At 37.0% G+C, this 12,215-nt stretch overlaps 1 protein-coding gene and 1 non-coding gene across 8 annotated transcripts in view; both read right to left on the bottom strand.

Annotated features, from left to right (window-relative positions):
- Window positions 1-12,215, bottom strand: part of DTNA (dystrobrevin alpha) — a 232,960-nt gene that overhangs the window by 45,653 nt on the left and 175,092 nt on the right. For 3 of the 7 annotated variants that reach the window (XM_063130688.1, XM_063130687.1, XM_063130686.1), the window contains 2 exons: window positions 8,839-8,919; window positions 169-246 (listed from right to left, as the gene is read on the bottom strand). In XM_063130688.1, coding sequence (XP_062986758.1) covers window positions 169-246; window positions 8,839-8,919 — 159 coding nt within the window. Of the gene's footprint in view, window positions 1-168; window positions 268-6,860; window positions 6,951-8,838; window positions 8,920-12,215 lie in introns of all 7 variants that reach the window. The other 4 variants (XM_063130692.1, XM_063130689.1, XM_063130691.1 and 1 more) reach the window with 3 other exon arrangements.
- Window positions 11,853-11,929, bottom strand: TRNAV-UAC (transfer RNA valine (anticodon UAC)). Its single transcript has one exon. It is a non-coding gene; the product is annotated as a tRNA-Val (tRNA).

Raw genomic sequence — 12,215 nt, 5'->3', positions numbered from 1 at the left:
TCTCATCCAGCCTGGCACTTCTTATGTTCTTATGTAATCCAACCGGCAAATCACGGGGAAATTAAAAATCTCCACTTAATACATTTTGTGGAATGCACAGCACATTGCAAAAAGGCATTGGCTTTAGTTGTGTTAGTGCAAGCTGTCGATGCACCTTTGTAAACTTACCCTTTGCCTTTCAAAAAAGCTGGAGCAGCCCTAGCCAGCAATTTGTTCTGTTCTACTTCATTATTCTTGTAAGGGGAGCTAGTTAATGAGATAGGACAACTAAGAAGACAGCAAACAGTGATGGCTATAATCCTCTGAAACTTATTCACTAACTCTGAAACATATGTAAATAATAACGCAATGTCTATTCCTGTCTATTCAGAAGTAAGTCACATTGAGCTCAATGAGACTTACTTCCATGTAAGTCTTTATAGGGCTGCAGCCTTAAAGAACAGATTATTCTAAAATCTAAAGCACTATAAAAGTTAAAATGAACTCATGTGTTTTTGTTTCCAACACAGCATGATGATTTTTTGACAAGTTTATAAAAATTCTATAGTTTTACTTCTTTAATTTTTTTTTTAAAAAAAACTTTTAGGAGGCTGATAACACAATGAGCTTCAACCAAAATGGTTGCTGAAAAACTATTTAATTTCATATTGAGTTTCTAAGATGTAAGCTGGATACTGTATGGGTATGAGGCTTAATACTTTAGAAACATTTTCTAGTGCAGTATTTCTGAGGCTGTGGGAAGGGATTCAGTTAAGAATGGGTTCTTCTCTTTGCCACTCTAGAAATATTTTTTCCAATACAGATATACTCCAAGAAAATGTCTATATGTAACTGAACAAACATTTAGTAAAGACATCTGATTTAGAAATATTCTCATATAGTTCTAAGTTATAATTATTCTTTGCTATATTCTTTTAGTTTTAAATGTTTAAATAAATAAAAAAGCACAATAACTTGCATTTGATTTAGTTTTGAGAAAAAGAAATGTAATTCAAAGGGGTTTTTTGTTTATCGGTCTGAAACATGCACAAAAGCTTTCTTCCTTGCTCCAGTTGTCCTTTCCATAGCAATCTTTTAATGGCAGCTACTAGAAAAAAAATGCATATTAAAGCCAAAAGGAATGTGGCTGTGTGCTATACAAAAGAATGGACAGTCCCATTTACAATATACCATAAGAAGTGATTAAGTTGTTGTGGTATAATGAAAACAAACCTTTAAGGATGTAAAAGCTAATAGCCTAATCTACAATCCAGTTAGTCCTAAATACTAGGATTGAAATCTACTTAGTCACACTGAAGGATCTGAGCCTAATATAGCATGCTAATTTGAAAGCAGGCTCTCATGAAATCAGTGATATCTACTTCAACAATTGGGAATGATCCAAAATTGTATGGGGCTCCAATGTGCAAATGGAGCTCTACATGTGCAGGAGATTCTTTGTTCTCTTTTATAATGCAAATGTTGTGTGCACATTTGTTATGTGCTCACAATGTTATGTGCTCACAATGGCATTGTCTAAGGGCTCATCTACACCAAGCCAGATATTCCACTATGAAAGCAGCATATAAAAGGCAGGAGCCACTCCAAGCAGGATATAGAGGTTTGAAAGTGGTATATGGTATGTGTCAAAGGGCCCCAATAGTGGTCAGTGCACTTCAATACCGCTATAAAGCGGTAGTGTGGCCCCTGCCTTTTATATACCGCTTTCATAGTGGAATATCCTACTTGGTGTAGATGAGCCCTGTGTCTCAGAAGAAAATAAAGCACCATTTCACATGCAAATTGGTGTCCCCGTATGTGCATCTGGTTCACAGATCATGTTGAATATGTCGAGAAATAGGGAGTAAATCATCGTACATGTTCATTAGACTACCAGGGTACAAGTTCCAAAATAAATACTATTGTTTTAGGTCCATTTCTTTTTTGTGCGCTATCAATTAATTTTTGTGTGTGCTATCAATAGAGCCAACTCCTGTAATGGAATTAAAATGATCAAGTAGTAGAGACAGGTAGACCCACACAGTGCTACTGCAGAAAAGTTTCAGCAGATTAGGATTTTTTATCTGGCTATCTGCAGACTATCCTTTTAGAGTCTAAACAGTTTTGACAATCTCCAGTTACACCAATTAACTTAATAGTGTCTCATCTGTTCTATATACTTTTGCATTATGGTTGGTCTCACCACACACACATGGAACTATGATGCTAATGTGGGTTTTTAATGTTATTGTACAATACAGGTGCAGGAGTCCCTGAATAAGAAAGATGCCTCCAAAAATACAACAGCGGATTCTCTCCATTCAATTCCAGTGTGGTTCTACTTTAGCCAAAACCAAATTCACCACCAAATATTTTACATAGCAAAATTCAGTAGTATCTCTACTATATAAGGATATGATGAGTATACTAGTCTCTAGATCCTAACTTTTATGGCTTCGTTGTTAGATTTTGAATGGCAAAAGAATCTGTGTGTGTATATGTCCTTTACCATGGATATCTTTGGATAACATAATGCTGTATTAATTTCCTACCATGTAATAGAAGAAAAGTGCAAATGGAGGCATTATGCAATTCATATAGAAAATCAAAATAATGCGGCATTGATTGGGGAAAGGGAGCATTCAACTCTTATGAAGGGGGGGGGGAATTATCACCTGCTGGAGACTTCTCAAATTGCCAGTTATCTTGCCTTGTTACAAATAATTGTGCTAGTATTGTATCAGTGAAATCACATATATACCAAGAGAAATGGCTTTCACATACTCAGATACTAATGGAAGGCAATCATTAAGAATTAAAGAGAAATGTGGTTTCAATCTAGGCTTAATTAAGCAAGGAGTAATGCTATAAAGTTGCCAACAGGAACAGAATAAGAAATCTACTGTCCCAAAGGTCCGCTGTCCAAGGTCCTGAAGTACTCATCAACTCTTTTGTCAACAAGAATAATCTATCATTATGTTCACAGATATGCATCATACATTTGATCCAAAAGGCTGATTAAACTTAACACAAAATACTTATGCTCTAATTAAAACAGGATTAGATTAGCCCATAGAGGATAGGTTTATCAATGGCTATTACAACAATGCACATGTTCATAGACACTATACCACTCAATAACAGTTGCTGGGGTGTGTGATATTGCTTTCATGCCCCATATATGGGCTTTCCAAATGCAGTGGTTGGCCACAAAGTAAAACAGGAAGTTGGTGTAGATGGACCCTTGGTCACAGGACTCTTTTGATGTTTTTTTATGTTACGAGTGTTGAATATCTTTAAGCCCAAGGGTCAAATTCCATTTTAGAGAAGCTCTCAGGGGGCACATTCCAGTGGTGGGAGGGACTGAAGGCAAAAGGGGTAGGGCTCTAAATACCAGCATATTTTATCTTAAAGCTATTCTTTAATCCTCACACACTGTTATTTGGATCCTATCCATAATATACTAACAAAAGTGAAAGCAGAATATTCCTTCATTTGGAAGATACAGTTTTTTTCCAATATCCATGCTAACAAAAGAATGTTTTATACCTTTCTCAATACAGTTAATGGACACAAGTATGCAACAAAACAAAAAAGAAGACAAGGAAAGGAAAGCTGTTCCCAAGGGTCAGAGGAGTCCTTCCAAAGCGGAAAAAGGTGGGAACTGAAAATTGCCAATCCTTGCTGTGTGCATGGTGCTTTTTGTGTGCCTATGGGCTTGTTGGGATCCTGGTTTACACACACATGGCATAATATTTTAGTTTTTGTTGCCCAAATATAAAAAATATAATGTCCTCTGCAGATAAATGAGTAAACTGTTGGCCAACTAAAGCAAGGAGCGTGACATTTATCTTTTTCTGAAATAGATATAACAAGGGTAATAACTACCTGGATAATTTAGAGCACCCTGTCCAACTTTGCTTGTTTCCAAACATTTTGTTTCTTAACTTCATAGTTGCTTCTACCCAGAAAAAGGAATTGAAGCTTTTTTAAAACTCTGTTCCAGAATGATAACCTAGTTTTAATATAGGGCATTTGAGTATGGCACCAAGTATTCAAAATCTGGGTATTTTTTTTACAAGAAATGCAGAAATTATGTAAATTTCAAAATTTCTGCGTCAATGCCACAAATATCATGAACATTCCTATTACTTCTAATTTAACCTTTCCGTCTCTTTTTTTCTACATAAAATGTCATTCTCTAACAAATGCTTTTTAGATCAAATGTACTCTAACCGAGTCCAGGTGCTTCATTTTCAGTATTGGCACTTATGTTTCTATTCAAGATTGTATCTATTCACATATAACCAAAAAAGCCCATTAAACATTTAACTTACACATGTATATTTAGTGTTCTTGATCTATTTTAAAATCAAATTACAGTGCAATATGCATCATAGTCCTTCACAAATGTACATGAGTGATAAAAGATGTTCTGGTTGTCACTTATGAAAATTCTATCTCTTGACTGGTTTACAACACAATCCTATACATTTCTGCTCAAAAGTTCAATGGGGCTTACTCCCAGGCAAGTGAGTATAGGATTGGAGCCTTAATTTACTTTAATGAAATATATGAAAAATCTGATTCAACATAGGTGTGATTTACACATATAGTATCTCATGATTAAACCCAAAAGGGATGTGATTACAACACTATTGCAATTGCACATCTGAGTATAGTTGTTACTGTGTTGGATCAGACTAACAAGTCCACCTAATCCAATATCTTTTATCCAACAGTGGCTAGCCAGATGCTTCTGGGAAACCCACAAGTATGGTATGCAGAATTTGCAGTTCATCCTTTAATGTCACCTTTCAAATAGGGACAAGTGCAAGCCCCAGGATATTTTTATGGAGGGCATTCAAGCATCACCACTGCATGTATGAACCAATCCTACATGCTGGGAATTCCATGGAGAAAAGAATTACAGAAAGTAAAGCAGCAGAGCAAAACAGATTTCATCAAACTGGATGGAAAATTATTGTCAAAAAAGAGTACTGATCCCCCGCTCCCCAAATATAATGAAGCATGCTTGCTTAATGTTATCTACAGTGGACTAACAACAGGATATGCAGTGTGCAATGAACTCCTGATATTTAAAGTGCTTCATTTACACAAGTATTTTATACTAATTGCAAGACTATAAGTACTGCAGTATAAGTGATGTCACTACATTATTTTACTATCCCCTTCCTAAGTCAGGGTTAGAAAAAAGAGAATGTATGTTAGAAAATCAAGGAACACAGAGGTCTGTTTTATTAATGTCAATGATGTTTGCTCAGATAAATATCAGGTTTTTATTTATTTGATTGATTTATTTGATTTATTTATCTCCTTAAAAATAGCAATTTTTAGGGGAAATAGCAGCTAGTGTGTATGTGGGTACACATGCATGATTTTCAGCAGACCAACGGTTTGAGAGGAAAGGGTTAAGCCATTCTCCCTCCATGGTCCTAATCACAGAAACATAGAATTGTGGAATAGTAGAGTTGGAAGTGGGCTGGATTGAAGCCCCTGTAACAGTTTTTTTTATGAAGAAAAAGACACAAGATGCCAAGCACAAGATTGAAAATGGAGATGTTGTTCACAATGGCACCAAATGACTTCAGATTTTTATGAATCTGATCAACAGATTCCACAACAGACCAGTTTCCCCCCTGCCGGTGGATTCCACAGACTTGTGGACCATTTTTTTAACCTTTGGGAATTTTGCACAAATTTCTTCGAAAAAGAATATGCAAAAAAAACCTGGCTAAAAATGTGCATTTTCTCCCATACGTTAAGGTGTGAAAATGTTTATTTTGGGTGAACACAAATGCAAATTTGTGCAGATGCAGATTTGCACAAATTCAGAAACTAAAAATAAAAATAATTCCGTCGATGGGTGGACAAAAGAATGAAATGTGCCTGACATTCCAGAAAACACAGATGGAACGGATTTTACACAATCTGTACACTCCTAATTCTAACATTAAAAGTAACAGCTAGTTTAACCCTCAGTAGCCCTTTAAGTGTCAGTTTGCTGTTAAGTGTCAATCAGTTGTTTTATGTGTGCTGAGTAAACCTCATCTACATTTGGACCTCTGGGGCAGAATCTGATGGGCTGCTTACACCCTAGCTGATTCTCTTACGCCTTGCAAGTTCCCATCTGCAACCAGTGCCCACCACCTGCAGGACAGAGATGTAGCACTTTGGGGAGCAATTCAAGATGAGCGAGAATGCTCATTTCTGGAACAGATCAGGTCAGCAGAGCTTGCATAAGGGAACTCCGCTGACCCATCCCGATCTAGAAACAAGTGTTTCTACTGGGGCTTCCTTTGGGAAACATTAAATCTCTGATGTGAAAGCAGTGAGTCCCATTTGTGCAATGGAATTGGCAGGACCCAGAATCTGTGAGGCACAAGAGAATCGTCTGGGGCATAAATGTCCCATTGGATTCTGCCCCTGCATCCCCCTGTGGATTGCCATGCCTCTGTCAGAAACAACTATTTACATGTTTCAGTGCAAAGCTCCCATTTGGATAATATTGCCTGTTCTGTGTTATGAGGGAAGTGCACTAAAATTAAAATTCATGGGTCAGTAGGCCTAAGAGTAAAACAGTTTCAGATGCTGGTTGTGCATTTAAATACCTATCTTGTGCAAAATGTAAAATAAAAGAGGGAAGATCCAAGCACAGCATGAAATTCATTTGAAATCTCATTAAAACCATGAACTCCACTACCTTTAGGAAAAAAAACCCAATAAAAAAGAATTACCTCCCCCACAAAAAAAACACCCATCATTAGTAATTCTATGGAATGACTAATATATTAATGTGCTGCTGTTAGTGTACAAGCTACAGAACTACATCAATTAGTGGTTTACGCTCTTATACTGACCGTGAATTGTTGTGAAGCTGATTAACATACAGCTTTATAACAGAATGCTCATCAGCCACAGGATTGGCTACATTTATACTCTCAAGTAACCTAAATAATTCAAACAATGAAACCTAATTAACAGTTTGTGCAAATGGAAACATACATAGGGATATGTTTGGAGTGCATTCAGTTCACACCCACTGCAGAGAGAATATTGCCTTTACTCACAAAACATTTAAAAAAATGTGATTCAGGTTAATAAAGTCTGGATGTAATAATGATTACACCAATTTGCAAGTTACTTCACTGAGATGTCACTGGGAGAGTGAAACAAACATAACATTAAAAAAATGTAAACAGGTGACCTCCGTAAGCCATCACACTACAGGACAACAGTTGACACTGGACACTGCATAGCAAAACTTTGCTGCCAAAACAAAAAATGTGTTGATCTCGGTTGATAATTCTCAACATATGTTTAAAAGACATAGTTAGATAAGCAAATAAGACCCACTGCACATTAACTATGGCTGTTTTCCCCTTTTTAAGTAGTAAGTCTTTTGTGCGAAATGAGTGTAACACACACAATCAATGATACAGTTTTGTGCAAATAGTGTAGTTCTGGGCATGGTAACTGCTTCACAGAAATGGCTCACAACATTCTTTGCAAAAGAATTTTAAATGTATGCTATTTACATCTGCATCATCCCTAAGAATTTATGCTGGAGGCAAAAGTCAAGAAATAAGCCCTGATGAGGGATAAAGGTGGTTGTATTTTTTTATGTTTTCACAGAATACAGAACTAAATTTCAAAATTCCATACTACAAAATGTAATGATGGACAGTAGCATACATGGCTTTCAAATTTAGTTAGTGGAAGATACGTCTATCAGTGGCTACTTGCCATTTTAGCTAAATTGAACCTGCATCTTCAAAGGTTGTGTATGCCTGAATACTAGATGCTGGGGGGAAACAGAGAACTATTGCCTTCATGCTTGTAAACTCTCCAGAAGGATTCAGCTGGTAACTGCTGGACTAGCTACAATTTAGGCCCTTTTTATGTTTGCATGAGTGCTTAAGAATGGGCTGTTGTACTTTAGCATCAAAACTAATTTAACTAAGTAGCTTCAAAGTAACGTGAAGTGACACTATCTCAATTCTATACTCCAACTCTACTTAACTATCCACACATTTCCTTTCATATGGGCACATATTTTAGCATGCCCTCATCTGCTTCTTGGTGTTTAAATATCTACTGTCTGTTCCTAGTGAAACTTTCCAATGATGCTATGGGTTGCATCCTGACATACTGCATACTGTGGACATGCTTCTCAAACTATTCCAACTATTAGCCCCCTATTACCTCAGCTGATCTAGCTTAATTCTGATAATCTGATTTGGGTGGTGTATTTAAATATGCATTTTAAAATATATGTTCTCTTAAGATATGCATGTTAAACATATTTTGATATATTTTTTGAACTGAGAACTGTAACTGCAACACTCAGAAAAGGGAGAAATCAAATGGATAGCTACATTCCAGTCTGCACATTAGTCTGGGAACTGTGGATCAGACCAATTTGTACTGGGATTTGCCATGTTTGAATTAATCAAGGATCCCTAGTTCTGGGTCATTAGAAGATTTTTAAAAAAAATATGCACCTAAACAAGCAAATGTAAGGCCCAAACATAATGTTCCTCGTACAACAATTCATGCTTTGAGTGGAAACAAGCAATGACCTTAAGCCCTCCTCCTTCCTCCTCTTGTGCACCTGCCTTAAGTTCCATGATGGAAGAAAAGTGGGATATAAATGTAATAAATAAATAAATGTTGTTTTTTCCTTTAAATAATGAAAAAGATCAATCCAAAAAAAGTTCTAGAACATTTTATGCAGTTTTCTAGTATTATTTTCATTATGACATTTGAGATTAAAATATAAAATAAAAACAGGTATTGAAGTGCTCTGTCTGAAAAGAAATCAGGAGGAATACTCACCTTCTGTTTGTGAAAGGGCTTCCTGAGGGAACAGAGTGGGAGAACAATGTGTCATTCATGCTGGTGACTGGTCTGGGAGGCCTTGAAAGAAGACACAGTGACTAAGAATATGTGGCTTGTATGCAATATAATATCAAATTCAGAATTTCAACACATACAAATATGACCAGTCTACTGCAGAATCTTGTTTTTGTACTCTACCACTACATTTTAAAAAAAGCCAAATCTCAATTTTACATGAAGTAACAGGACTGATTGTTAGAAAGAAATCCTTTTTATGTATTGATGTATCCCAGGTGCAATTTGCTTGACCCATTTTCTTGCTTCAGTAAAATATTTTGACTGTGCTGTGTCTTCACAAAGTGCACAGCAATTCTTAATAATATAGAATGAATACAGAATTCTTTTAATCACCTTCATAGTGTTTGTACAGATCGCTGTGTTGGTCTAACATTCTCCAATTGTTTTAAAGGAGTACTGTCTTCTTTTTGAAAAACCAAATCTCAATTTCAAATGGTTCAGTTTCTATTGAAACAACGAACTTGCCAGGGCCAATTCAGATGACCATGTGGTGGTCCCTTTAAACCCCAAACAGTCTGAAAGGTGCTGTATATGGAGCCTTTCATATGTAACAGGCCATGACGCAGGACCTTAAATTTTCACTGTGTCACAGCAAATGATCCCTTAAGATTGCAATCCTATATATTTACCTTGAAGTAAGTCCCACTGATCTCTGTGGGACTTACGCCACAGTACATGTACATAGGATTGCACTGTTAGTAAGTTTGCCATGTTGAAAATCAGAGAATCCACTTGGTGAAGGACTCACACAAACAATTCCACATTGAGAGTATTCACACCATTTGGATTTCAGGCAGCCATTACATGGATGCTAGATAATATGAATCATCATCCCACCAAGGACTACAAATGGAAAGGACCTAACATAAACCATTTTACTGTACTGAATAAGCACATTGATTATGTATGCTTCTCTTGAGCAGTGAGTTTTTCTTCTAGCTTTAAGATGTTTGTCTTCAAGATAGTTCTTCAGGTAGCAGCAAAGGGAAAATAATAATATGCAAGTATCTTAGATGACTAAGAGACATGCAACAAGAGTTTTGTGAAAAATTTAGCCTTCATTTGTATTCTTTAAAAGAGTGCTGTTCAGTAAGAAGTATTTACGTTATGAGTTGTAGTACATTTCTTATGACAGTGAGGAACTTTGGATCCTTTCATATAAAGACATCCACATGCACAGCATGGCGGGAAACCATCCATTTTGTTGATAGGCAACTGCTTTGCTTTGTTAGGCTAATTAAGCTTAGAGGATAGCTCTTAGCATTCACACACCCTTCAGGTGTGAAAAAGTGTCTATTTACTGAATAAAGCTTTGCGGATTGCATAGCAGACCTCTTTATTGTCTCATATCTCGGCGGGAGGGCTTGGAATCACAAATGCAGCTTGCATGTATAAACACATTGCCGTATACAGTGCAGCTCTGCCAAATGTGCAAAAGCCAGCTGCGGGAAGGAAAAGTTAGCTACCACACCTTCCTGTCTGTGAATAGGAAATGCCAGCAGGAACTAAGAATCTCTTGCAATTCTTGAGAAAGCTTGTCACATTTCTTTCGGTGTCTCATACTACATGTCTGAGAGTTTGCCACACATGTGCTTGCTCTCCCTTTGTTCTGGAGGAGGACCTCAGCCAACAGCAAACTGTTCAGAATGTTGTGGGTTCTGCTCTAACACTGCTTCTGATTGACTCTAGCAAATCTCACCAGAGCTGGACACTACAATATAGATCAGGGTGGGCAACTTGTGGCCCTCCAGATGTTTTGACCTACAACTTCCATCATGCTTCACCATTGGCTAGGGCTGATGGAAGTTGTAGGCCTAAACATCTGGAGGGCCTCAAGTTGCCTACTCCTGATGTAGATACAGAGAAATAAGTTTGCATAAACATCCTCAACCACAATATAGCTACAATATTCTCCTCATGGTAATGGGCTTGTATTTCAGACAAGCACCACCCCATCCTGTTCAAATCTCTTTTCTTTATGCTTGGCCCCTGTATTTTGAATAGTTAGGTAGTGTAGAGTTCCCAATTTGAATCTGGATCCTCCTCTCCCTGTCCTCTAGGTATTCTCTTGTGCCCTTGAGAGGTGTTGGACTGCAACCCAGGATCCTGGCTGGGAATGATGGGTGTTGCAGCCCAACACTCCTGGAGGGCACCAGGTTGGGGGAAGGCTGTTCTAGAGACTTCAGAGGAAGGCTGAAGGAAGGGAAAAACCATGAAAAATGAAATCAGTACATATAACATACATTCAATGAATCTTATGAGATTTCCAACCAACTCTGATGGCGTTCTTATGATCAATTATCTAATAATTATAAATTTTGTTTCCCCATCTCAAAACTATATTAAAGGATAATACTTTACTTACCAAGTATCTCTTTTGCAGCCAAAAATGAAATAAAAAAGTTATTAATTAAGATGAAATCTTTTATATTTTTTAAAAAGTGCCAAAAGTAGGGTAGGATTTTTTTTTATCTATTGTAGTTAATATTCTGATCTTACAGGTGAACAGTCAGTAGATCAGTGCTGCCAAGTAGCCCTGTTGTGGGTCAGCATCACTGTTCATGCATGTAGAAGTATTCAACTCTACTTCCATAAGATCAGAACAGTTATTGTATTTTGTTATAATTGCTAGTTGATCCTTACATCAAGAAAACGTAATGGTAACCAATTTAGGGGTTGCTAGTAATTTTTGCAATGCTACCATTAATAGTATTCACCTTCTTCAAATTCAGATGGTATAACACAGAATTTGAAACATACATATGCAGTTTGATAATTGGCTTTAAATAGCTGGGTATTTAACAAATGATGCCTCTTTTCTAATGCTGGATTTAAATATGAAGCCTTCAATATTTGTTACAAAATATTTAGAAACTGGAGGTTGATGCATGAATGTGAAAAAGTTCCAGGCAGGATTCTTTCCTAGCCCTACCTGGAGAAGCCAGGGATTGAACCTGGGACCTTGTGCATGTAAAGCAAGTGCTCTACCACTGAGCCATGGCTCTTCCCCATGAGGCCTTAGGGATGTTCCTTGAACAGCCCTTTCCCCATTGTTCCTACAGCAAGCAGCCTTTCATTTTCTACGGAGTTATGCTGTACAGTGAACTGCAATGGAAACCAGGTGAGTTTCAACAGCAATTTGTGAAATGGCATGGAAGTCTGTTGTACAAAGAAAAAAAAATAAGCTCACACCCACCCCGACTAAATGTGCACAAGTCCTTGGCTGTGAGTAAGGCAGCATCTTGAGTTCCAGCCATAATATATGACATAATAAACATAAATGAAGATGTTAACAT

This window comes from Elgaria multicarinata, chromosome 7, assembly GCF_023053635.1.
Source record: "Elgaria multicarinata webbii isolate HBS135686 ecotype San Diego chromosome 7, rElgMul1.1.pri, whole genome shotgun sequence".
In the NCBI taxonomy this organism is placed as follows: domain Eukaryota; kingdom Metazoa; phylum Chordata; class Lepidosauria; order Squamata; family Anguidae; genus Elgaria; species Elgaria multicarinata.
This window is presented reverse-complemented; position numbering and strand designations above follow the sequence as displayed.